This window comes from Oncorhynchus nerka, linkage group LG25 (genome assembly GCF_034236695.1).
Source record: "Oncorhynchus nerka isolate Pitt River linkage group LG25, Oner_Uvic_2.0, whole genome shotgun sequence".
Lineage (NCBI taxonomy): Eukaryota > Metazoa > Chordata > Actinopteri > Salmoniformes > Salmonidae > Oncorhynchus > Oncorhynchus nerka.
In genome coordinates, this window is record NC_088420.1 from 14,015,008 (window position 1) to 14,039,416 (window position 24,409).

A 24,409-nucleotide genomic window follows, 5' to 3' on the forward strand; every position below is an offset into this window, starting at 1 on the left:
GCCACCTCTTTTGATTTTGTTACAGTACAATGTGAATTATACACTTTAATCATTAATATGTATGCAGTTAGAAGGTGTATATGTAGTTTACTCTGTTTCCTGTCTTTGTCAGTACTCATTGAGAAGAAGCCTGGGGACATCGTCATCATGGAAGGGGAGATGGCCACTTTATCCTGTACGACCTCTGACCTCTTTAGCCCTGTCACATGGAGAAGGAACAGGATGCCCCTCCTGAACGGAGATAAGTATGAGACTCGAAAGGAGGGCAAGCTCAACCTGCTGCTCATCCATGACACGGAACCAGGAGACTCTGGGATATACTCCTGTGACACTGGTGACATGCAGAGCAGCGCCAATCTGACTGTCAATGGTAAGGATTTTTAATCATTAAGAGCGAAGTAACATAACCAGGAACTCAGTTTTATCTCCGGGGGTTACAATATTCAGAATTTTCTCTTTGCATTACTCATCCTAACATTGGTCAAATGGAACGTAGATTTCCAATTCCCTGATTATCTTCCGTCTCTCCAGAGCTGCCTCCATACTTTGAGGATGAGCTGCAGACTGTGGAGGCTGCGGAAGGGGGCACTGCCTTCCTATCCTGTGAGCTGTCTAAGCCTGCTTTCCCAGTCCAGTGGAGGAAGGGCCGGCTACCTCTCAGGCCCAACAGGAAGTACAAGATGAGGCAGGACGGCTGTGTGTTTCAGCTACACATCCTGGAGCTGAAGAAGGAAGACAGTGGCAGCTACACGTGCCAGGCAGGTGGTGTGGAGACCACCGCCTCTGTGACAGTAAAGCCTCCCCCAGACAAGACAGATCCTCCCAAGACAATTCCTCCCACAAAGGCTGCCTCTCCCACTACTCCACCAGAAGGGGCCCGAACTGGCCCTCCAGAGCCAAAGAAACGGGGCATGACCCGGTCATCCATTGTGGAGTCAGAGGAAGACCTGGAGCTTGAGGAAAAAGAGACGGTTGTAAACCCACATAAGAAACAGTCATTAAGGTCTATGGGTAAGGAGACTAAGGTAGACCAACAGGAGAAACAGAAAGTGAAACAGCCAGTAGGTATGGTGAAGGATACCATAGGAGAAAATACCCAGAAACAGCTAGTACCACCACTGAGGTCTAAAGGGAAGGAGGCAACTATGGTGAAGGATTCACAGATGGACCAGAGAGAGAAAAAGCCAGTGAAACAGCCAGTCAGAGCTATAGTGACGGACACAGAGGAGAAAAAGACTGAAATAGACCCAAAGGAGAAAAATATATTGAAAGAGATTGGGGTAGACCAGGTGGTGAAACAGCCAGTTCCACCAGCGAGACAAGCATCTATAGTGTCTGATGCTGGGGTAGAGCATGTAGGCAAAAAGCCAATTCCACATACGACACAAGCTTCTGTTTCAGTTTCGGATGCTGGGGTAGACGAGGTGAGGAAACTGCCAGTTCCACCAGCGAGACGAGCATCTATAGTGTCTGATGCTGGGGTAGAGTATGTAGGCAAGAAGCCCATTCCACCAGCGGGACGAGCTTCTGTTGTTTCAGTTTCGGATGCTGGGGTAGACGAAGTGAGGAAACAGCCAGTTTCACCAGTGAAACAAGCTTCTGTTGTTTCATTGTTGGATGCTGGGGTTGAGCATGTTGGCAAAAAAACAGTTCCACGAGCGAGACAAGCTTCTGTTGTTTCAGTGTCGGAAGCTGGGGTAGACGAGGTGAGGAAACAGCCAGTTCCACCAGCGAGACGAGCATCTGTTGTTTCAGTGTCGGAAGCTGGGGTAGACGAGGTGAGGAAACAGCCAGTTCCACCAGCGAGACGAGCATCTGTTGTTTCAGTGTCGGAAGCTGGGGTAGACGAGGTGAGGAAACAGCCAGTTCCACCAGCGAGACGAGCATCTGTTGTTTCAGTGTCGGAAGCTGGGGTAGACGAGGTGAGGAAACAGCCAGTTCCACCAGCGAGACGAGCATCTGTTGTTTCAGTGTCGGAAGCTGGGGTAGACGAGGTGAGGAAATCTGTTGTTTCAGTGTCGGAAGCTGGGGTAGACGAGGTGAGGAAACAGCCAGTTCCACCAGCGAGACGAGCATCTATTGTTGCAGTGTCGGATGTTGGGGTAACGCATGTAGGGAAACAGCCAGTTCCACCAGTGAGACGAGCATCTATAGTGTCGGACGCTGGGGTAGAGCAGATAGTTAGGTCTGTTAGATCTAAAAAGGAGATTGATATAGAAATAGACCATCAGGACAAACAGCCAGTGAAGTTTATGGTGAAGGAGACAGAGGTAGACAAGAGAGACAAACAGCCAGCAAGGTCTACAGTACAGGTGATGGAAAAACACAACATTGCGGTGGATGGTAACCAAGTCCATATCTCAGAGGATGAGTCCTCCACTGAGGCCCCCACCCAGGTAAGAGTCAACCAGAAGACCAACAAGCCTGTAGTTGCTGTAGCTGGGGTTCCCAAGGGACTCCCGATGACTAAGCAAGTAGACAAGACTGAACCTGACATGGAAATCAGTGTAGAGGACGAACCTGAGATACTGGATGCCGCCATCAAGATCCAGGCAGCTTTCAAGGGATACAAGACCCGCAAAGACATGCGGCCAATCTTCAAGCAGGTGTTCAAGAACCAGAACGTTGAGACCAACGGTACCATCCAGCTAGCGTGCGTGGTGGAAGGGAAGTCCAACGCAGTACGCTGGCTGAAGAACGGCCAGCAGGTCATAGGAGACCAACGCCACCGCATGAACACCTCTGAGGATGGCGTCTGCACACTGGTGATCATCAACATGTCAGCCATAGACACTGGGGTCTATACATGTGAGGTGGTCAACAAGTTTGGTGTGACCTCATATAATGGCAACATTACTGTGGGTCAAACTCAAAACCCTCCTGCAGCCCCAGCACAGCCCTCCACCCAGAGGCCTGCAGCCCGAGCACAGCCCTCCACCCAGAGGCCTGCAGCCCCAGCACAGCCCTCCACCCCTTCTGTGCATCCAGTCCTGGCCTCTGTTGGCCTTCTCCAGCAAGCCCAGACCTCCACCTCTGGGAAGGAGAATATGGATTCTGTGGAGAGTGAGGAGATCTCCCTGTGGCAGGCCTACAACCTGACCGAGGAGGATCCCCGCAATACCCTGCAGGAGAGGAGGAGAGCCTCACTCATCTCCGCCAGCTCTAGTAAGTCACATTAGAAACATGACAGATGTCCTTAGTATGTGAACTGGGTCATATGCAGTAATTGTGTCTACCTTTGGAAGGGGTGAGTTGTTTGGTTTGGTTTGGCTGAAAATCATATTTTGTTTTCTCTGTCTCTCCAGTGTCTAGTCCCTCAGACTACGACACAGCTCCAGATTTCATAGAGCCTGTTGACATCACCCCCAAAGATCCCTGCAGGTACGACCTTCACAATCTTCATATAACATCCAAAGTCTTTTAATCATATGTTAATAAGCAAAAATATTCCCACAGGGAAAAGGAAGAGGACCAGTTACCCCATAAGGATAAAGGACAGAAAGTCACCCCTCAACCACCAAAGAGGCATTTGAAGGTCAAAGGTCAGCCATGTTTTGTTGCGTTGTTAGACCTAAATATTGAGTTGTTGCCTTTCGTGGTTATGGTATTTCACATTGTACTGAATCCATTTACTTTAACATTGATTGTTGTAAATGTTATAATAATTTGATATCATACACATGTAATGGGTTTCAGTCTGTGTTGTGTTGAGTAAAGAAAATAACAGGTACCTCTCAACAGCATCTGTACCTTTTCCAATAGGAGAAGACACAGGGATGCATATACCTATACAAGTATTTGTGCACAAGCACATGCAATGCACATGCAATCCATTTTACTGTGGCTTTCGAAAGTATTCGCCCCCATTTTTCCTAATTTGTTGCCTTACAACCTGGAAATAAAATTGATGTTGTGCTCAGGGGGATGAGATTGTTGGGTTTGCGCCAGACATAGGGTTTTCCTTGATGGCCAAAAAGCTCAATTTTTGTCTCATCTGACCGGAGTACCTTCTTCCATATGTTTGGGGAGTCTCCCACATGCATTTTGGCAAATACCAAATGTCTTTGCTTATTGTTTTCTTTAAGCCACTCTTCTGTAAAGCCCAGCTCTGTGGAGTGTCCGGCTTAAAGGGGTCATGTGGACAGATACTCCAATCTCCACTGTGGAGCTTGCAGCCCCTTCAGGGTTATCTTTGTTGCCTCTCTGATGAATATTTTCCTTGCCTGGTCCCTGAGTTTTGGTGGGCGGCCCTCTCTTGGCAGGTTTGTTGTGGTGCCATATTGTTTAATAATGGATTTAATGGTGCTCCGTGGGATGTTCAAAGTTTCGGAAAAGTTTTTTATACCCCAACCCTGATCTGTACCTCTCCACATCTTTGTCCCTGACCTCTTTGGAGAGCTCCTTGGTCTTCATGGTGTCATTTGATTGGTGGTACACCTTGCTTAGTGGTGTTGCAGACTCTGGGGCCTTTCAGAACAGGTGTATATATACTGAGATCATGTGACAGATCATGTGACGCTTAGATTGCACACAGGTGGAATTTATTTAACTAATTATGTGACTTCTGAAGGTAATTGGTTGCACCAGATCTTATTTAGGGGCTTCATAGCAAAGGGGGTGAATACATATGTACTCATCACTTTTCCCTTTTGAATTTTTTTGAATTTTATGAAACAAGTTATTTTTGTCATTTCACTTCATCAATTTAGACTATTTTGTGTATGTCCATTACATATTACAATAAAAATCCATTTCAATTGCAGGTTGTAATGAAACAAAATAGTAAAAACGCCAAGGGGGGTGAATACTTTTGCAAGGCGCTGTATAATACATTGTAATGTAGAACTAAAAATGATACAACCCCTTGTAATTCTCAAAGGGTAACATACCTGCAGTGAATTATAATATTAATCATTTTATAAATAAATAGTAAAATAAATAAATAAAATGTTATCTGCACCTGTTGGATAGTAAAGCAATATCACGTTAAGTATGATGCTCATTAAGGCGAACATTCCATTAAGATTGTGTACAAAGATACCATTCTAAACAAACATAATTCAGACTCTGTGCATTAATAAAGTTTACAGGGAACACATTCTGCTACTTGTTAGTATAAATATAGTTATATTTACACAATTGTAATGTTATAAATGTCAGAGCAGAAAAACACATGTCTTCTTCTCACATTGGAGAAGGTAACAAACATTGAAATGGATGATACAACACAGATTCAGGAGAGCTGGGCTAAACCATTCTACATATCTTGATTGTCATAATTATACCACCTTTGTTAAACTCAAATGACAGATGAAGATTCATAATAATTTTATAAATAATACACCAACAGTCATGGTTATGGTTAAGGCAATACCACAGTATAAGTAAAATTCAGAAATAGAATAACCCATAAAGTGTCCTCATTGAACCAGTCCAATCTATGATCACGAAGTTGAATTTAAATAATAAGAGTGACAATAGTCTGGTACGAAAGCTGTCTTGTTCATAACCTAAGGGAACAACATTACCTTGCTTCATACAGTACACATTACTCAATGACATCTGCACGCTTCTGTTCACTTCAAATCAAATCAAATCAAATCAAATTTATTTATATAGCCCTTCGTACATCAGCTGATATCTCAAAGTGCTGTACAGAAACCCAGCCTAAAACCCCAAACAGCAAACAATGCAGGTGTAAAAGCACTTCTCTCCCTTCCTCTGAATGTCCCACCAGCTACTGATGCCAAGCTGAGGACTCTGTCCCCGAAACACCACTGTGCCCACACGCCTGCTGCTCTCACAGGTTCTGGCTCAGAGTCAGATGGTGACGAGGACAGAAGAGAGGTACAGTATAGTCTACTTTGGAAAAACTTCCTCATAGCAGCCCCCCCATTGTAACACCCCTACTATTCCAATAAGTGCCATGGGATCTTTAGTGACCACAAAGAGTCAAGACACCCATTCAACGTCCCATCTGGAAGACGGCACCCTACACAGGGCAATGTGGGCCATTGAGATATTTTTTTTATAGACCAGAAGAAAGAGTGCCTCCTACTGACCCTCCAACACCACTTCCAGCAGCATCTGGTCTCCCATCCAGGACCAACCCTGCTTAGCTTCAGAGGCAAGCCAGCAGTGAGATGCAGGGTGGTAGACTGCTGGATTATACCATAAGCAGTCATTTATGATCAAAAGATACAAATGCAAAACATTTGTTGCTATAGCATTTTGGAACTAAACTTTTTACCAAATTTTTTTCCACAGACATTTGATATCTATGTGGCCAGAGCTAACTGCAACTCTCAACAAGGTGGCAACAAGGAGAGCTTTGTGTTGAAGGAGGGACAGTATGTGGAGGTCTTGGACTCTGTCCACCCTGAGAAGTGGCTGGTCCGTACCAAACCCTCCAAAAACAGCCCCTCACGCCAAGGATGGGTCTCCCCTGCATACCTGGAGAAGAAGAGAAAGGTATGAGGTCATCAGTATGTCCTGGTAAAGGATGGGCATAAAATGGACAAAATTGACATATTTTGACCATTCAATCAACTACTTTTTATGTTTCTTCACCTAAACAGGATTCGTCAGAGGTAATGATAATTTTTGACTGTACATTTAACCAAACTGTTTTGCATTTTGTAAAGGAAACATTCCCACAAGTGAGGACACCACAACAGGAGATGGATGGATCAGGTTCTACAGAGGAAGAGTACAGAAGAACATTAAGGTGAGTGAATTAATATTGTTTGATCACAGAGTTCAGCATATTTGATTAGTATAGTCTCTTAAAGAATACGGTCAGCATTCCATGTGATATTTCTTCCGTCTTTAGCCAATTGATCCAGGGGCTGATTGATGGGGAGGAAGAGTTTGTGAAGGAGATGAAGGACTTTACATCCGACTACCTGCACCACTTAGACACTAGCCCTCATGGCTCCATCAACATCATCAACCAGAAAGAAACTATCTTCCGCAATATCAAGGACATCATGGCTTTACACGAGAGGTGATAACGTCACAACTGTTCTCTTTGTCGAGAGTGAGAGCTGGTTAATCAAATCAAATGTTGTTTAATATACATGTTTTAACTCATGTAATGAAAAACGAGGTAAATACTGTCCTTATTTTCCTATCCCCTACTCAGGTCTATTCTGCCCAGCCTCAGCGAGTGTTCTACTGATGATGACGTGGCCATGCACCTGGTCAAACACGCAGAGGACTTTCAGAAGTATCTGCAGTACATGATGGGCCAAACACAGGCAGAGGCCTGTGTCACTGACAAGACCATCCAGCAGTACTTCAAGGCATGCAATCAGATCATTTACCATAGTGCACAAATAATCGACCCGCACACCCAGAAGCAAAACACTTTGCTCTCACATGCTCCCAGTTTTCCACGCTGACATTCACGTACCTTTGTGTTCCAGCAGAACACGAGAACAGAGCCTGAGCACTCCGAAACCACAGTGCTGGATGTCATCACCTTCTTACAGAGACCAGCGGAGAGGATTCAGACCTACCAGGCCTTGCTCAAGGTCAGTGCTCATTATACGATTCTAAGTGTCCATTTTGAGACCTTTCCAAAGCATTAATCCATGGATTTCTCCCTGTGTGTGTGTGCGCGCGTGTGTGTGTGGGTGTGTGTGTACGTGTGTGTGTGTGTGTGTGCGTGTTAACAGGAGCTGATCAAGAACAAGGCTAAGTGTGGGAAAAGCTGCTGTCTGCTGGAGGATGCATTCTCCATGGTGTCCTGTCTGCCCTGGCGTTCTGACAACCTGCACCAGGTGTCTCTGATTGAGAACTACCCTGCCCCACTCACTGCACTGGGAGAACCCGTCCGCCAGGTAACTCACCCATAACCCACAAAGAGTGGTTGAGCTCTACCTGCTGATGTTGTTAGCTCCAGAGAGAAGGGATAGATGAATACATCAAAGTGTCCAGACTAGCTGAGGTCAGGTGTGCCGTAACAACCCATGACGGTTGTTGCGTTAAATGTTGATGGGGACACGGCATCATTGAAAGCTGAAATGTCAATTAACTGACTGGATAAAACGTGTAATGCACCATCTTGATTACATGTTTGAGATGTGAATGAAGTAATTTCTTCATGGATAATGCAGTTCCATCTGAAGCTTTGATGCCACGTCTTTCCTCCTCACAGGGTCCCTTCACTGTGTGGGAGGAGTCTCCTGAGATCAAGACGTCCTCCCGGGGGCACCAGAGGCAGGTGTTTCTCTTTAAGGACTGTGTCCTCCTTTGTAAGCTCAAGAGAGACCCCGGCATGAACTCTGACACCTACGCCTTCAAGAACAAGATGAAGGTAAAAACCTGGCCCTCCTCCTTTGCCTTAGTCAATGTAAAATGTGTAGTCCAAATCCTCACAGCAAACATATTGTGTTACCGACTGGGGTTCGAACCTAGGTGTCCTGAGAGCAACAGGACTATCCTATCCCTCTGAGCTTAAACCAATGCATTAGCTTGGGGAGATAAGTGTTCAGGCTTCAGGCAAGCCTACTCATCTTATGAGTGTGGCAAGGTTACAGTTTGATTTTAGTTTTGATTTTAATTTGAAATTCAGTTAAATTTCAGACCTGATTACATTGTTTTATAAAAGTATTTATATTTAGTTATAGAAATTCTGATTATTATTAGTTTTAGCTTCAGAGTGGTTTACCGAACCATCTACATTGCATATAGAGTACCGTCCTTGTAATATGAGCGTCTCCCCCTCAACAGCTGAATGATGTGGAGGTGAAGGAGATGGTGGGGGGAGATGAGAAGTCCTGGGAGCTGTGGCATGAGCACCGCGGCTCAGTGAGGAGGTACACACTGCAGGGTCATTCCAACATGCTCAAGCTGTCCTGGCTCAAAGACCTGAGAGAGCTGCAGCAACGCTCCAGCCTGACTACTTCTAGTGAGTTCCTCTGACTAGGTCTTTTGGTAATGTCCATTGTTGAGTCTGCCTAGGAATATCACCGGTTCGGTCCCCTGTTAGCTCTGTCCAGCATTAAATGTATCCAATGTTAGCTCTGGGGAGCAGTAGCTCTGTTGCCTGGTCTCTTCCCATTATTACAGTAGTCTTGTGGTTGTTTCTTTAGGTCCACCAGAGTTCAAAGTTCTCCTGGCTGACTGCACAACAAAGATCGGACAGACAATCAAATTGGCATGCAAAGTCACAGGAACACCCAAACCAGTGGTCAGCTGGTTCAAAGGTAAGAGTCACAGGAACACCCAAACCAGTGGTCAGCTGGTTCAAAGGTAAGAGTCACAGGAACACCCAAACCAGTGGTCAGCTGGTTCAAAGGTAAGAGTCACAGGAACACCCAAACCAGTGGTCAGCTGGTTCAAAGGTAAGAGAGTGAGCAGCATAGTAAGCCTTTTAAAAAACATTTATATTTTTTGACATAAGACGTTTTTAAACAGCAGTACGGTCTCTGACATGACTTCCCCAGACGGCCTGGTCCTAGAGGACGGCCCTCACCACATCATCACTGCAGACCGGACAGGAACCTGCTGTCTCATCCTGGACGGGGTCACTCCCAAGGACTCTGGACAGTACGTGTGCTATGCCTCCAGCCCCGTGGGTCATGCTAGCACACTGGCCAAGATGGTGGTGGACGGTGAGTGTAATGATGGGGCGGTAAGTCGGAAACAGGTGTAACGTTTTAATAAAAGAACAAAACCAAGAACACGACACTAACAGGCAGTACGCCGATACACAGGAACAATACCAACTGGTGAGTGAACCTGGGAGAGTGACATAAAGGGGAGGAAATGATGAAGGTAATGAGTCCAGGTGTGAATCATAATGATTAACAGGTGTGAATCATAATGATTAACAGGGGACAGCATCAGCTAGGGGACCAGGAACCTTCAGCCTGAGAATGGAAACATGAATGGAGGGTGAGATACGGGAGTGACTAGGCAGTTGTAACCTATATGTCACCTCGTTGACCCTCCAGAGAACCTTGAACGGCCCCACAAACCGGGGCCTCAGTTTCTTGCAGGGCAGGCGGAGTGGGAGGTTACTGGTAGAGAGCCAGACGCGATCCCCAGGATAGAACACAGAGGTCTCACTGCGGTGGTGGTCTGCCTGTTTTTTTATTACAATGGACCGTGCGCTTGAGTCTCACATGAGCGTCGCTCCACACTTCTGCGCGCCGGAACCACTTATCAACCGCAGGAGCCTCGGTCTGGCCCAGAGTCCACGGAGCCAGGGCCGGTTGAAAACCCAGAACACACTGGAAGGATGTCAACCCAGTGGAGGAGTGATGCAGCAAATTCTGGGCATACTCTGCCCATGGAAGAAATCGTGCCCACTCCCCCTGCCGGTCCAGACAGTGACTCCTCAGGAACCTCCCCAGCTCCTGGATCATCCTCTCCACCTGCTCGTTGGACTGAGGCCGGTACCTGGAAGAGAAGCTGACCGTGACCCCGAGCTTCTCCATGAAGGCCCTCCATACTCGTGATATGAATTGGGGGCCACGTTCGGAGACGATGTTCTCCGGAAGGCCATAATATCGGAAGACCTGCTGGAAGAGTGCCTCAGCGATCTGAAGAACTGTGGGGAGACCAAGAAGGGGAATTAACCGACGTGACTTAGAAAATCTATCCACTACCACCAGAATGGTGGTGAAACCATCAGAGGGGAGATCGGTTACAAAGTCATTGGATAGATGAGACCAGGGTCACTGAGGCACGGGAAGTGGTTGGAGCTTCCCTGTTGTAGCATTCCGAGACTTGGTTTGGGCACACACAGAACAGGAGTTGACATAACGAGTGACACCCTGCGCCAAGGTGGGCCACCAGTATTTCTCAGCAATGGAGTGGATGGTGCGAGAAATACCTGGATGTCCAGCGACAACCGCTGTGTGCGCCCAGGTTAGCAGCCGATCCTGTATCACTGTGGGAATGTAGATGTGCACAGGAGGACAGTTCAGGGGTGCAGGCTCCATCTACAGAGCATGGCAGATCTCCACATCTATGTCCCAGACCACAGGAACTATGACTTGTGAGGATGGGAAGCAGGTCCTCCGGCATTCAGGTGACCAGTCTGATTCTCATCCTCGACCATGAAATGGTGGGGTTATGACGTTGAAGGGATGATCTTGTGAACTGGTGCACTGGTGAGGAAGGTGATATTCTCCTGCTGATTGAACTGGTGAGGGTGAGTGGTTGGGTGATGTGTGTGATGGTTCCGGATCCTAGAGGCCGACAGTCAAGACCTTGAACCAGAAAAGTAGAGGAGAGCAGATAGGTAGTAATATTGAGAGAGGAGGCAAGTGTCTGATCCATAAAGTTCCCCGCCGCGCCGGAATTCACAGGGCATGAGAGACAGTCAGACAGATTGATGGGTACTAAAAATAGTTTAACAGGAAGAGCAGTATATGGAATACTCACTCGTGGTCCAGGGGATGTAACATCACATGACCGTCCCTCTGCTCTAGTGGATCCTGGATTCTAAAGTATTGGACACCGCTGGCACTTCTGCCCTCCCTGGCCACAGTACAGAAAGAGCCCCAGCTGTATCCGTCTACGTCGTTCTGCCGCGGAAAGGCGTGTGACCCCTACCTCCATGGATTCAGGCTCTGATCCCGAACACTCACCGAAGGAGGGAGAGAAGCGATAAAGATGCCGACGCTCCCGGAGGAGGTTATCCAGACGGAGGGCCATCCCAATGAGTGCATCCAGGGTGAGGTTGTCATCCCAATGAGTGCGTCCAAGGTGAGGTTGTCATCCCAATGAGTGCATCCAGGGTGAGGTTGTCATCCCGGCAGGCCAGTTCCGTCTGGACCTCCTCGCGCAGACCTCTTCTAAATAACGTGCTGAGGGCAGGCTCATTCCATCCACCGGAAGCTTCTACTGTCCGGAAGGGAAGCCCATATTCAGCAGCAGTCTGATTCCCCTGCTGGAGCTGAAGCAGACACTCACCTCCCTCTCTGCTCTCCGCGGGATGATCGAAAATACATTTAAAAACAGAGCCAAGAACTCCTCATAAGACTCGAGCTCCTCCTCTCCTCTCTCCCAGACGGCCATAGCCCATTCCACTGCCCGCCCAGTCAGCCGAAAAATAACTGTGGCAACCTTAGACCTCTCGGTGGTGGGGGCTTCCATCTGGTGTGCGAAATAGAGGGAACACTGAAGGAGGAAGCCAGAGCATTTGGATGGTGTCCTGTCATATTTCTCCGAGAAAGATAGACGGGCGTCGATGACCTGAGCGGGTTGCTGAATGGGCTGGTGTGCTGACTCGTTGGGTAGACTGGCTCTAGAATATCCTCCGCTGACTCGTTGGGTAGACTGGCTCTAGAATATCCTCCGCTGACTCGTTGGGTAGACTGGCTCTAGAATATCCTCCGCTGACTCGTTGGGTAGACTGGCTCTAGAATATCCTCCGCTGACTCGTTGGGTAGACTGGCTCTAGAATATCCTCCGCTGACTCGTTGGGTAGACTGGCTCTAGAATATCCTCCGCTGACTCGTTGGGTAGACTGGCTCTAGAATATCCTCCGCTGTTGAGACGTTGTAGACCGCGGAGAACATCTTCCATGGCCATCCCCAGTTGAACATAGTGTTGACGAAGAAGGTCACCTTGTTCATCAATCACCTGGGAGATGTCCGGTTGTCCTGCTGCTTCCGTATTTTGAGTTGGTATTCTGTAATGATGGGGCGGTATGTCGGAAGCAGGTGAACCATTTTAATAAAACAACAAAGCCAAGAACACAACACTAACATAAGGCAGTACGCCGATACACAGGAACAATACCAAGAAGTGAGTGAACATGGGAGAGTGATATATAAAGGGGAGGAAATGATAAAGGTAATGGAGTCCAGGTGTGAATCGTAATGATTAACAGGTGTGAATCATAATGATTAACAGGTGTGAATCATAATGATTAACAGGTGTGAATCATAATGATTAACAGGTGCGCGTAAAGATGAGTGCTAGGTGTGCGCAAAGATGATTCCCAGGACCGATGGTTACTATTCCTGCGACAACGTGCGCCGAAGGGGAGGGGAGGAGCAGGAGTAGACGTGACAGTGAGTCAACGGTCACTTGCAGTCGCTTCGGTGCTGAACTCAGCACCCACAATCAGGACTGACAGAGCACTCGGTCCATAGAGATCCTACTAAATGACTATGTACTATTTATTAAATGTATTAGTGTATTCTAATTCCTAATTCTATGATTCAGCCTACCTCACGCACAAATTACATGCTGATGAAGATTAGAGCTTAAATACACTGAAATACACAAATCGTATACATATGATTTTGCTATCCAACATGTTACGGTATACTCCATGTCCTATTGTGCAAAGATAATTCGTAATGCATAGAGTGAATGAACTAATTTCCTCTTGTCCAACAGCACCCCCCAGGTTCATTACTAGGCTGCAGAGTGCATGTCTGATGGAGGGAGAGGAAGTCCAGTTTACCTGCTCCACGCACAGCACACCTCTACCCCGAGTCAGGTATGGTACAGTAAACTGCACTGGGTTTACAGATGCAGGATCTTAATTTGATCACCGTGTTGCAGGACAATTTTACAACTTTAAATGTATTTGAGGTTTAAAAAGGCTTCTGAAGTTTGTAATTTCCACTTTGAAATGTCCGACTCTATTTCCCCTCACAAAAATGTCCAGTAATTATAATTCATGAAATAATTCACATTTCCTGTTGCTGCAGGATTATTTTCCTGTTTAGCAAACTGGCTCAAATTAAGATCCTACATCTGTACTCAGTATTCCCATACTGTCATGAGAACATGGGCTCCCAGGATTCAAAGTTTGAACCATACTTATTAAGGTTCCCATTGAGATCCACCCACATGTTGTTATTTGGTTGTGTGCCCTGGCATGTTCTGGGGGCAGGTGGTTTAAGGATGCCAGAGAGCTGACAGACCAGAGGAAGTACCACATAGAGAGTGACGCCCGCAGTGGGATCCTCACTCTCACCATAATGAACCCTGGAGAGACAGACCTGGGACGGTATGAGTGTGAGGTATGCGTATTGTATGAAACCCCTTTATGTACATTTGTAATGCTTCTTCCTAACATGTAGGTATAACATTAAGGTGCAATATACTGGTGATTTTCTTCATAGCAATGGACCCTAGGAGCTTTTGAACACTCTTATAAAGAAGTGAATTTAAAATGTGAAATCTTGTTATGTTTCAGCTGTGGAACCAGTTGGGTAGTGCCAAGAGCAAAGCAGAGCTGTGTGCCGCCTTCACACAAGTGATTGACAGTGAGCCTGACCAACCACAGGTCCTCTTGACCAACGGTAGGAGAGTTCCACCCAATCAAGGTAAATGTCCACCTGGGAGTAAGAAAGCAGGTTTTGAGAAGAAGGCTGTCTACACTATAAGACATGGTTAATAGGATGACAGTAATATATTTAAGCAATAAGGCCCAAGGAGGTGTGATATATGGCCAATATACCACTGCTAAGGAGTGTACATAGCCGTGGTATATTGGCCATATAGTACAAACCACGAGGTGCCTTATTGGTTAAACTGGTGAAACTGGTTACCAATGTAATTAGAGCAGTAAAAAGAAATGTTTTGTCATACCCGTGGTATACGGTCTGATATACCATGGTTGTCAGCCAATCAGCATTCAGAGTTAGAACCACCCTAGTTTATAATATAGGATAAAGATCCCCAAGGTCCAACTCTTACTGATTTCTCATGAGAGACAAGGATAAGTATTGTGTTATCCCAGTTTTATTCTGTGGACAATATAAATGTAGTGTTAACTGACGAGGGATTAGGAAAGCACATGCCATGGTTATTCCTTAGTTTCACCTCACTTCAATTTACCTCAAACCACTTCACTTTATCTCTGTTTTCACACTGTCAGTCATCATTGCCATTCCTCATTTTCAATTTGGATTGTCTCATTACCTAGGTTACACTTTCTCTTCCATGTCCTTCCAAACACCCTTGAAACCATAAACACTTCCAGTCACCTACATTAGCAATCAACATAGATATCATATCATTCGTAGTTGTACATATTCATGAAAGACATTGATACACTTTAGTATTGGATGTTTTGGTTTGTGTTTTCATCATGTTTCCATCTTTCAGAAATGAATAGTATTGGAACGGACTGCGTCATTTGCCCCCATTTGACTGCTCTTGGTGGATTTCCAAAAAGCTTTTCCAAACAGGAGAAAGAAGGGGCCATAGCTCATTTACATCTAGAAGTGTTTACTAGACACATATTAAGCCTGGTCCAAGACTGAAATGCACTTTCAATGAAGATTCTCCATTGATCTTGCTTTTTAGTCCATGACTAGGCTTAATCTGAGTAACCCCCCCTCAGAGTCCATATCAGGACCTACTTACATTTAATCCATATCAAACACAGTTAACACATTTAAGTCACCAAGTACATTCAATTAGTCCATTAATTTAAATACATATGACAGATCACTGGCATTGCAGTACATATAAATTGCTTTTCTTCATGAGCTATGATTTCACCTCTAAGTAGTTTTCCTTTAGACTTTTGGACACCAATTGATCATGTGACTCCATCCATTCTCTGTAACCCTGCTCTCCATCCCACTTCCTCTGTATTCCCCTGAGCAGGAAGTACCTTACAGAGCCTTCATCATGTAAGTCTTATCATGTTCCCAGTATTATGGACCCAGTGCATGTGAATGGGTCCTCCTCTCTCCTCTCCAACACATGCTCAGCTAACTCTCCACTCCTACCCATACAAGATGGTCATGTGCTGGGCATTAGACGCTCCTTATGCCCCTCCCCCCCATGTGTCCATGTCTTCCTGTTCATGAGCTGATTTACAAACTATTGGGTGTCCGTCAAGTCTGGAGGTAGGACGTGCACTGGTTATTATGCTTATGTGAGTCTGGAGGTAAGGGTACTGTATGTTCCTAATATTTGCTTTTATCATATTTTTCACATTCTATATTTTTAAATAGACAGTTGTTAATCCCTCGACACGCTTCGCCTCAGTCAGAAGTTGGCATGGCTTCAAAAAATATATTAAACTTAAAGGCCAGCTAATATTAAGTCATGATTTTGGATTCTAAGACTCTAAGAGAACCTAAGGACATCAGTCTGTGAGTGATGCAATTGTGCTTCCTCCAGACTCAGATGGCTGGTCCACTGCCATGGTGAAGCAATGGCTTCAGACAGATTTCAGCCCCACATCTATCGTCAAAATGCTCTTCCAGCCTGGATATGCTAAGCCGTGAGTCTACCAGCCAGAACTGTGATACTGTACATTATCATACTACTGCACCGTCTCTCTCTCTCTATCCCAATATATGTACCGTCTCTATATTTTATCACAATATTTTCTCTACAGAGCTGAGGGTGGCCCAGAGGAAAGGGACCCCACCACCAGAGGCCACGTGGAGGTGCCCCAGTTCCCCAATGATCTTGAGGAAAGACCCGAGGTTGAGGAGGAACTTTATCTCCCTGAGACCATACAGGAAATGCCAACAGGTACTTGTACTGTGCACACTCACACTGTAGTTCATTGTTTTTGTTTTTGAAGTGGCCACTGTTCCTAAAACTTGAATAATCTCACGGAATTACTTAACTTCCTGTTTCCTCAGCTCCTCCCTCCACTCAGGTGCCGGCAGAGGACCTATGTGTGGAGTCTGGCCAATCAGCTACCTTCACCATCATCATCACAGGAAGGCCAACCCCCGAGATTCAGTGGTACAAGGTAGGGAAGCTTCAAACCGATGTGCCTTCTCAATCTAAGACCACCATCAACTGATTCACTGTTATAAATAACTTCATACTAACCTTCATTATGATATGACATGCACCATATCACTTCAGCATATCTGACACTTATCAAATGAGCAGTAATCTATACTGAACAAAAATATAAACCCAACATGGAACAATTTCAATGATTTCACTGACTTACAGTTCATATACGGTAATCAGTCAATTGAAATAAATTCATTCGGCACTAATCTATGGATTTCACATGACTTGGGGGGCACAGCCATGGTTGGGCTTGGGAGGGCATAGGCCCACCCATTTTGGAGCCAGGCCCACCCACTGGAGAGCCAGGCCCAGCCAATCAGAATTAGTTTTTCCAGACAAAAGGTTTTTATTACAGACATAAATACTTCTCAGTTTCATGAGCTGTCCAGGTGGCTGGTCTCAGACAATCTGATGGATGTGGAGGTCCTGGGCTGGTGTCGTTAACTGCGGTTGCTGTTGTGAGGCTGGTTGGACATACCGCCAATATCTCTAAAACAACACTGGAGGCTGCTTATGGTAGAGACATGAACATTCAATTCCCTGGCAACAGCTCTGGTGAACATTTGTGCAGTCAGCATGCCAATTGCACACTCCCTCAAAATTTAAGACATTGTATTGTGTGACAGAACTTTACATTTTAGAGTGGCCTTTGTTGTCCCCAGCACAAGGTGCATCTGTGTAATGATCATGCTGTTTAATCAGCTTCTTGATATGCCATACCTGTCAGGTGGATGGATTATCTTGGCAAATGAGAAAAGTTCAAATAACGGGGTTGTAAACAAATTTGTGTACAAAATTTGAGAGAAATATGCTTTTTGTGCGAATGGATAATGTCTGGGTATCTTTTATTTCAGCTCATGAAACATGGGACCAACACTTTACATCAGGGCTGTCCAACCATGTTGCTGCAGAGCTACCCTCCTGTAGATTTTCACTCCAACCCCAGTTGTAACCAACCTGATTCAGCTTTTCAAGTAGCCAATTATTAGAATCAGGTGCGCTAGATGAGGGTTGGAGTGAAAACCTACAGGATGATAGCTCTCCAGGAACAGGGTTGGACAGTCCTGCTTTACATGTTGCGTTTGGATTTTTGTTCAGTATATATGGATTCTGTTGCCTTTGTAATATTTGGTATCCTCCTCTACTGCCGGGAGTCTGAGACCCCCTGTGTTGTCTTAGAAGCTGTACCTTATTACTGTGTCACTCTTATATGATTGGAGGATGGAGAGGAGCTGTTGGCCAATGAGAATGTGGAGGTGGTCCAGAATGGTGCCCGCTGCTCTCTGACTGTGCTGTACCCGGAGAGCGAGGATGGTGGCATCTACACCTGCTGGGCCTATAACGACTCCGGACACACATCCTGTCAGGCTCAGCTCACAGTGGAGGAGGGTGAGGCCTCAGGACACACATACGCAGTTTCTCAAATGATTCCCTTTTCCCTTCTACAGTAGTGCACAACTTTTTGCTAGAGCCATCCCACTGAGTACACACTGGTTGAATCAATGAAATTACGTTGAACCAACGTGGAATAGATGTTGAATTTATGTCTGTGCCCAGTGGGGTATGTCTTTCTGTTCACTGTCCTTATTGTTACATTCATTCAAGCTAGCTGATGCCAAAGCTTCGGCAGTTTTACCACAATATGCTTGGAAGGTGTGCATCCTTATCTGAAACCAACTTAACACCACATACATGCTATTCTCTGTCTGGACTACCTGTGACTGCATGGCCATGGTCCTCTTTTCTGCAGGTCCACTGGAGTCACAGGAGAGGGAGGTGGAGCTTGGGAAGAGGAGGAAGATGCTCTCTGTGTATGACATCCATGAGGAGATAGGGAGGTAAATACTGACCTGTTTGGGGTATCCTATTTCCCAAGTCTGCAGTCAATCTGCAACCGTGGAGACTTACGCTCCCTTTAGCTGTGTCCCAATTATCTAAAATGTCTTCCGTCCTTTGTCTTCTCCCTGTGTCTGTAGAGGCACATATGGGGTGGTGAAGCGGGTTACCCACAGGAGGACTGGCGAGGGCTTTGCCGCCAAGTTCCTGCCCCTGAGGAGCAGTACGAGGACCAGGGCCTTCCAGGAGAGAGACCTGCTCTCCCGGTTGGCTCACCCCAGGGTGTCCTGTCTGCTGGACTTCTTCTCTACACGCAGGACCCTGGTCCTGGTCACTGAAGCGTATCCTTCACCATGGCACTTTTAGCCCCTTCCACATGCAGTCCTCTGATGAAGAGTGGAAATGTAAATAATAAAACATACTGTAGCTTGTGAGCTTGAACAACTTCACCTGCACACCGTGTTTGCGAGTTTTAATCAAATCTGTACTATTTTGTCTTTCACATCTTTTCTTTGGTACGAATAAATAAAACGTCAAACCTGGAGTAGGAAATGGAACATGACGACAAAAAAAACAAATATGTGCTCAATTTGATCAATGTATAACACTGTATATTCTTCTTAATACCATCTATAGCTGCTCTTCTTATGGTCTTCTTGATCATCTGCTGTTGAAGGGATCGGTCAGTGAGATAGAGGTAAAACATTACATCTCTATTCTGTGAAGGGCGGCAGGTAGCCTAGCGGTTAAGATTGCAGGCTGGTAACCGAAAAGTAACGGATTTGAATCCCTGAGCTGACTAGGTGAAAAATCTGCTGATGTGCCCTTGAGCAAGGCACTTAACCCTAATTGCTCTGGATAAGAGCGTCTGCTAAATGATGTAAAACACAACATTGTTGGACCTGTTTTGTCCGAATGCTTACAACCTGCCCATATGATGTACCAGGTGCAGATGTACGTTCAGCAAATCCTGGAGGGAGTTGGTCACATCCACAGCATGAAAATTCTTCATCTGGACATCAAAGTAAGCTCTTCCTACATCCATATTCATAAAGCAGTTGGTATATTTCATTTGATTCTTAATACATACATTTTGTTTTGTGTGCATTGAAACAATTCAGAATGGTCATTCACATGACATGATCAATTCCCTCACATAGAAATAGAATGAATAGAACAGGCTTTATTAAATCTACTACTCTGTTCCCTCACCCACTGTCTGTAATTCACACAGCCGGACAATATCCTAATGGTGTTTCCACCCAGAGAGGAGATCAAGATCTGTGACTTTGGCTTCTGTCAAGAGATGGACACTTCCAGACACCAGTATAGCCAGTTTGGCACTCCAGAGTTTGTAGCACCTGAGATCATACATCAAGACCCTGTCACTATGGCAAGTGACATCTGGTAAGCTAAATGTACTCTCTGTTTCAGTACATCTATGCTACTGTTTGTGACATTCCTGTCATGTGAAGGTACAGTGTGATGATTTATCACTACAGAAATGTCTTATCTTTGTTAGGTCCATTGGTGTTGTGGCGTATTTATGGTAAGTACTGATTTGAGGTTTGATATTATATATTAGATTGTCATCATACATGTAATGCGAGTGAGCGTTGACCGGTGAAATCATGCTGTGTCCTGGCAGTCTGATGTGCCGCTGTCCGTTTGTGGGCGAGACGGACCGGGCCACTCTGCTGAGGGTGGGGGAGGGGACACTGAACTGGGACGCACCTGACCTCACCTACAGGAGCACAGAGGCCCAGGACTTCCTCCGCATGGTCCTGCAGCCAGACCCAGAGTAAGATACACCACCATGGAAATTAATAAAGATCCCTCCTACCCTCGCCGTAAAAATATATCATATGGATATAACTCTAAATGATTTGTTCTCTCTTCAGAAAGCGACCAACTGCATTTGAGTGTCTGGGGCATGAATGGTTCCAGGTAAGAATTATACCATTTGTTTACTGGTATGTCTCAGCCAGGGTTGACGGAGACAAATGAAATAAATGGAGGAAAAACAATTACTCTTGCCTAACACATTCTGTCATTTTGATTACACCGTCAGAGCGAGGATGAAACTGATGACATCAACACAAGGGCTCTGAAAGTCTTTATCTCAAGGAGGAAATGGCAGGTACAGTAATGAGACTTTCAACTCTGTCCAGTGCAGTCTTGTCTCATCTCTCTCTTTATGCAGTATATCCAGTGTTTACTTAACTGTCTCTTGACAGCTTTGTATGACTGTGCTGTCTTCTCTTTCACCTGCGTTATCTCCCCTCGCAACCCAGCGTTCTCTGACCTGCCTGGGCTCTGTCCTCACCCTGAGGTCCATCCCAGAGCTGCTCGATGCCCCTCCTCGGGAGACCTCTGTCACAGCCCCGCGGGACCCCCACGAGCCCAGCAGCACCTCAATGAGCAGCGGCTCCTCCTCGGAGTACGACGAGGCCGACGCCTGGGACTTCTTCCACCACTGCACCACCACAGAGGAGGACGAAGATGAGGAGGAGGAAGACTTCGATCTCCTCATGGAGAGAGCCAGGATCCCTGAGCCCTTCGCCAAGCTTAAATTGGACGAAGAGGAGGAGGAGAGGATCATGGAGGAAGAGGAGATGGGAGGACAGAGTACCATGCTAGAAAGGAGCATAAGCAGGCAGTCCGTAGGGTCCTCGGACACCTCCAGGCAGCCAACCCCCCAGAGGGAGAGGAGGGTCAGCCGAGACAGCAGCCCATCCTTGTACTTCTCCGAGGGTGATGACAGCTCCGTTTCCGGGAGTGAAGGAGGGCGCATCGCCAGGAGCAGCCTGATCCACAGCACCTTCTATGACAGCTCCGCACAGCTCTCGCCCATGTCCGCCCGCCACATGACCCTCAGGGACAAGTTCCAGGCCAAAAAACAGGAGAGGGGCCGCAAACCGCACCGCAGCAGCCTCTCTAGCCGCCTTAACGAGCCACTCATTGAGTACATGGAGGACGAGGGAGATACCAATCACGGGCAAAGGCGAGGGTCTTTGCAGTCGTCCATGCTCAAGTCTTGCTCCTTCGACAGCGGGGTCGGCCTCTCGCACAATGCACCCCCGCACAGGAGGAGCAGGTCGTTGGACGACTACTCCCGACGCTCACCAGGATCCACCAAACGCAGAGAAGAGGAAGGTGCTTTGAGTCTTAAGGAGGATTTCACTGATGAAGAGGAGGATAAGAGCTTAGTCGTTGCCCCTCCCCAGATCAAAGGTAGAAGAGGTTCAGTGGCAGTGGCTCCCGCACAGCTTATAGCCAAGCTTCAGAAACTGGGTGCAAAATTGCCCCATGCTGGTCAAGAAAAGAGCCCTATGCCAGAGCAGGGGAGACCAGGGGAGGAGGAAGTGGAGAACCTGGCTGGCTCGCAGGGCTCCCTGGCTGAGTCCTTCATCCTCGAGCATGGCTCCGAGGCCTCCAGCAGGCTGGGCTCCTGTGAGGATATGTCCCACTGCCGCCCTTTTGCCACACATAGAGGGAGAGCAGGGGATGAGTATGATGACCAGGAGGAGCCCCTGATCACCCCGTCCCCCTGCTCCCTGCTCCAGGCATCTGAGGTTGAGGATGCTGAGCAGGAGCCCCAGCGCCAGAGAGGCCAAATTCAGATCCCACCGAGAAGGACAACACACCCCAACCAGAACCCAACGGACAGAAATAAGGGTGCGGTAGAGAGGAAGGTCCTGCCGGTGAAACCCAGTCCCAGTCTGTCCATCAAGGCCCCAGAGAGGCCCCCAAGGGCCAGAGACACAAAGGCACGACTCCAGAGGCATGCGTCCACACCGGCCCTCGAGGCCAAACCGCCCACGGGGAAGTCTCCTAGGATGTCACCCAAAGTTGGGTTAATGAATCTGTTCCGCAGGCAGTCCTGGGCAGGGCATTCCTACTCCCAACTGGAGGGCGCGGAGCAGGGACCCACACTAGGGGAATTGGAGCCCCAAACCCCCACCATGTCACTAAAGAAAAAGATGAGGGCATCAGCCTCTAGCCTCACCAAGCTGTTCACTAAATTGTCCAGCAAGGAGGACTTAACGAAGGGAGGTGAGCTACCATACAATTTTGTTTAGTACACTTTTTGAAATGAGATCTCTCTCATGAGGTGGAAACCTTTTTTCAGTTAGTTCTGATGAATCTGAATCTTTATGTTTCTTGGTGTGATGCAGGGCCAATTTTAAAGGGTTCATATCCTGTTCCGCCTGAGCAAGAGGCAAGCCCTGGCTTGGAGAGCCCAAAAAAGAAATCCAAGTTCTTCTCCTTCAAAATACCCAAAATACCTGCATTCAAAAAGAACAAAGGTCAAGTATATATAGACTCAATTTACAATCTATTCAGCAGGATACTGTCTCTCTGCAATTCTAAATGTGTCTTTCTGTTTTCTCTCCAGAAATGCCTATCCGCCCCACCAGGCCTGACGTGCACCAGTTGGAGGCAGGTGGATTTCTGCTGGTATGGAGACCATTGCAGTCCAGCGACCCAGTGGTTTACGGTGTTCAGTACAGCACAGATGGTAAAAAAAAACACTGCTTACAGATCACACAGAATATTTCAATTTTGTACAAAAATGGATATGTCCAGGTGAAGTGAAGCTACGCTAAACTTAACAAGTTTATCTTGTTTACGACACTATCTACTGGAGTGGGCAACTGGTGATGACGATCTCAACATGTTGCACGTTAAATATTTGAAACGTCCTTACTCTGTGCTGCCACAGGTGTGGAGTGGAAGCTCCTGTCGGAGGAGGTGACAGACAGTTGCTACGTGGTGAAGGACTTACCCAGAGGAGCAGGGTACGTGTTCAGGGTTGGCTGCATCATCAAGACAGGCACAGGACCTTTTAGTGACCCTTCTCCACCTGTTGTTATGGCAACCCATCCTGAAGGCAAGAAAATTCTAAATATAGAATTTTGATTTCCTTATGTAAATGTATATGTTTATTGGTGAAAGTCTTTGATGTTCTGTTTTAGTGCTCCCTCTCCCTTGTTGAGTGTGTGGCCAGACATAATACTTCTCCTTTGAACTACAGAGACCCACATTCCCCTCATCCAGACAGAGTCCCCAGGTTCAAAGGGCAGTAGGTCAGGAGGTCAACCTAGCCACAAGACCTACAGCTTCCTCTCTGAGATCAACAGGTACTGAATATCTATACCGGGTTAGGAAAGTTGCAGATTCTTTTGGACGACGTGAATGTGTACTAATTTAGCATATCTAAATTAAAATGTAAACCCTTGCACAACAGCATACACATATTTTTCTAAAAGTTATGACACATCTTTACTTCATGCCTGCAAGTAGCCTAGACAGATGTGTGTGCAATGTCTCTCACCACTACTTGCAACATTTTGTCCGTATCAGGGGCCGTTTCAGCGTGGTGACCCAGTGTCAGGACAGCCAGAGCCAGCAGCTGTTTGCTGCCAAGATCACCCCCTGCAGGCCAGAGAAGAGACAGCTGGTGCTCAGAGAGTACCAGCTGCTGAAGAGGCTCAACCACCCCAATCTGGTGCAGCTGCACACAGCGTACATAACCCCTTACTACCTGGTGCTCATCCAAGAGCTGTGTGCCGGCAGAGAGCTGCTCTACAACCTGGCTGAGAGGTCAGACAGACACACCATTGAATATGATCGCTGCCTGCTTTACATTACGACATTACTTAGTAGTGTTTGGTGGTGGTGTGTGTGTTGGTTTGTAGTGTTAGCTGGCTAAGGGGACTTGCATCTTACAGAGTACCAATGGTGGTTAGTGCAGCGGCAGGGTAGCCTAGTGGTTAGAGTGTTGGACTAGTAACCGGAAGGTTGCAAGTTC

The 24,409-nt window shown here is 46.7% G+C and overlaps 1 protein-coding gene across 1 annotated transcript in view; it reads left to right on the top strand.

Annotated features, from left to right (window-relative positions):
- LOC115109757 (obscurin-like) overlaps positions 1 to 24,409 on the top strand; it is a 54,776-nt gene that overhangs the window by 25,537 nt on the left and 4,830 nt on the right. The window contains exons 30-67 of the mRNA XM_065009577.1: positions 113 to 370; positions 532 to 1,994; positions 2,040 to 3,165; positions 3,306 to 3,381; positions 3,457 to 3,542; positions 5,738 to 5,847; positions 6,268 to 6,471; positions 6,645 to 6,727; positions 6,833 to 7,006; positions 7,145 to 7,304; positions 7,431 to 7,535; positions 7,680 to 7,844; positions 8,162 to 8,320; positions 8,737 to 8,914; positions 9,099 to 9,212; positions 9,453 to 9,620; positions 13,369 to 13,471; positions 13,871 to 14,000; positions 14,177 to 14,266; positions 16,089 to 16,222; positions 16,340 to 16,479; positions 16,593 to 16,705; positions 17,979 to 18,147; positions 18,509 to 18,596; positions 18,735 to 18,935; positions 19,231 to 19,291; positions 19,541 to 19,618; positions 19,829 to 20,001; positions 20,117 to 20,143; positions 20,243 to 20,395; positions 20,496 to 20,541; positions 20,666 to 20,734; positions 20,889 to 22,650; positions 22,773 to 22,904; positions 22,994 to 23,116; positions 23,321 to 23,488; positions 23,633 to 23,738; positions 23,962 to 24,201. Coding sequence (XP_064865649.1) covers positions 113 to 370; positions 532 to 1,994; positions 2,040 to 3,165; positions 3,306 to 3,381; positions 3,457 to 3,542; positions 5,738 to 5,847; positions 6,268 to 6,471; positions 6,645 to 6,727; positions 6,833 to 7,006; positions 7,145 to 7,304; positions 7,431 to 7,535; positions 7,680 to 7,844; positions 8,162 to 8,320; positions 8,737 to 8,914; positions 9,099 to 9,212; positions 9,453 to 9,620; positions 13,369 to 13,471; positions 13,871 to 14,000; positions 14,177 to 14,266; positions 16,089 to 16,222; positions 16,340 to 16,479; positions 16,593 to 16,705; positions 17,979 to 18,147; positions 18,509 to 18,596; positions 18,735 to 18,935; positions 19,231 to 19,291; positions 19,541 to 19,618; positions 19,829 to 20,001; positions 20,117 to 20,143; positions 20,243 to 20,395; positions 20,496 to 20,541; positions 20,666 to 20,734; positions 20,889 to 22,650; positions 22,773 to 22,904; positions 22,994 to 23,116; positions 23,321 to 23,488; positions 23,633 to 23,738; positions 23,962 to 24,201 — 8,935 coding nt within the window. The remainder of the gene's footprint in view (positions 1 to 112; positions 371 to 531; positions 1,995 to 2,039; positions 3,166 to 3,305; positions 3,382 to 3,456; positions 3,543 to 5,737; positions 5,848 to 6,267; positions 6,472 to 6,644; positions 6,728 to 6,832; positions 7,007 to 7,144; positions 7,305 to 7,430; positions 7,536 to 7,679; positions 7,845 to 8,161; positions 8,321 to 8,736; positions 8,915 to 9,098; positions 9,213 to 9,452; positions 9,621 to 13,368; positions 13,472 to 13,870; positions 14,001 to 14,176; positions 14,267 to 16,088; positions 16,223 to 16,339; positions 16,480 to 16,592; positions 16,706 to 17,978; positions 18,148 to 18,508; positions 18,597 to 18,734; positions 18,936 to 19,230; positions 19,292 to 19,540; positions 19,619 to 19,828; positions 20,002 to 20,116; positions 20,144 to 20,242; positions 20,396 to 20,495; positions 20,542 to 20,665; positions 20,735 to 20,888; positions 22,651 to 22,772; positions 22,905 to 22,993; positions 23,117 to 23,320; positions 23,489 to 23,632; positions 23,739 to 23,961; positions 24,202 to 24,409) is intronic.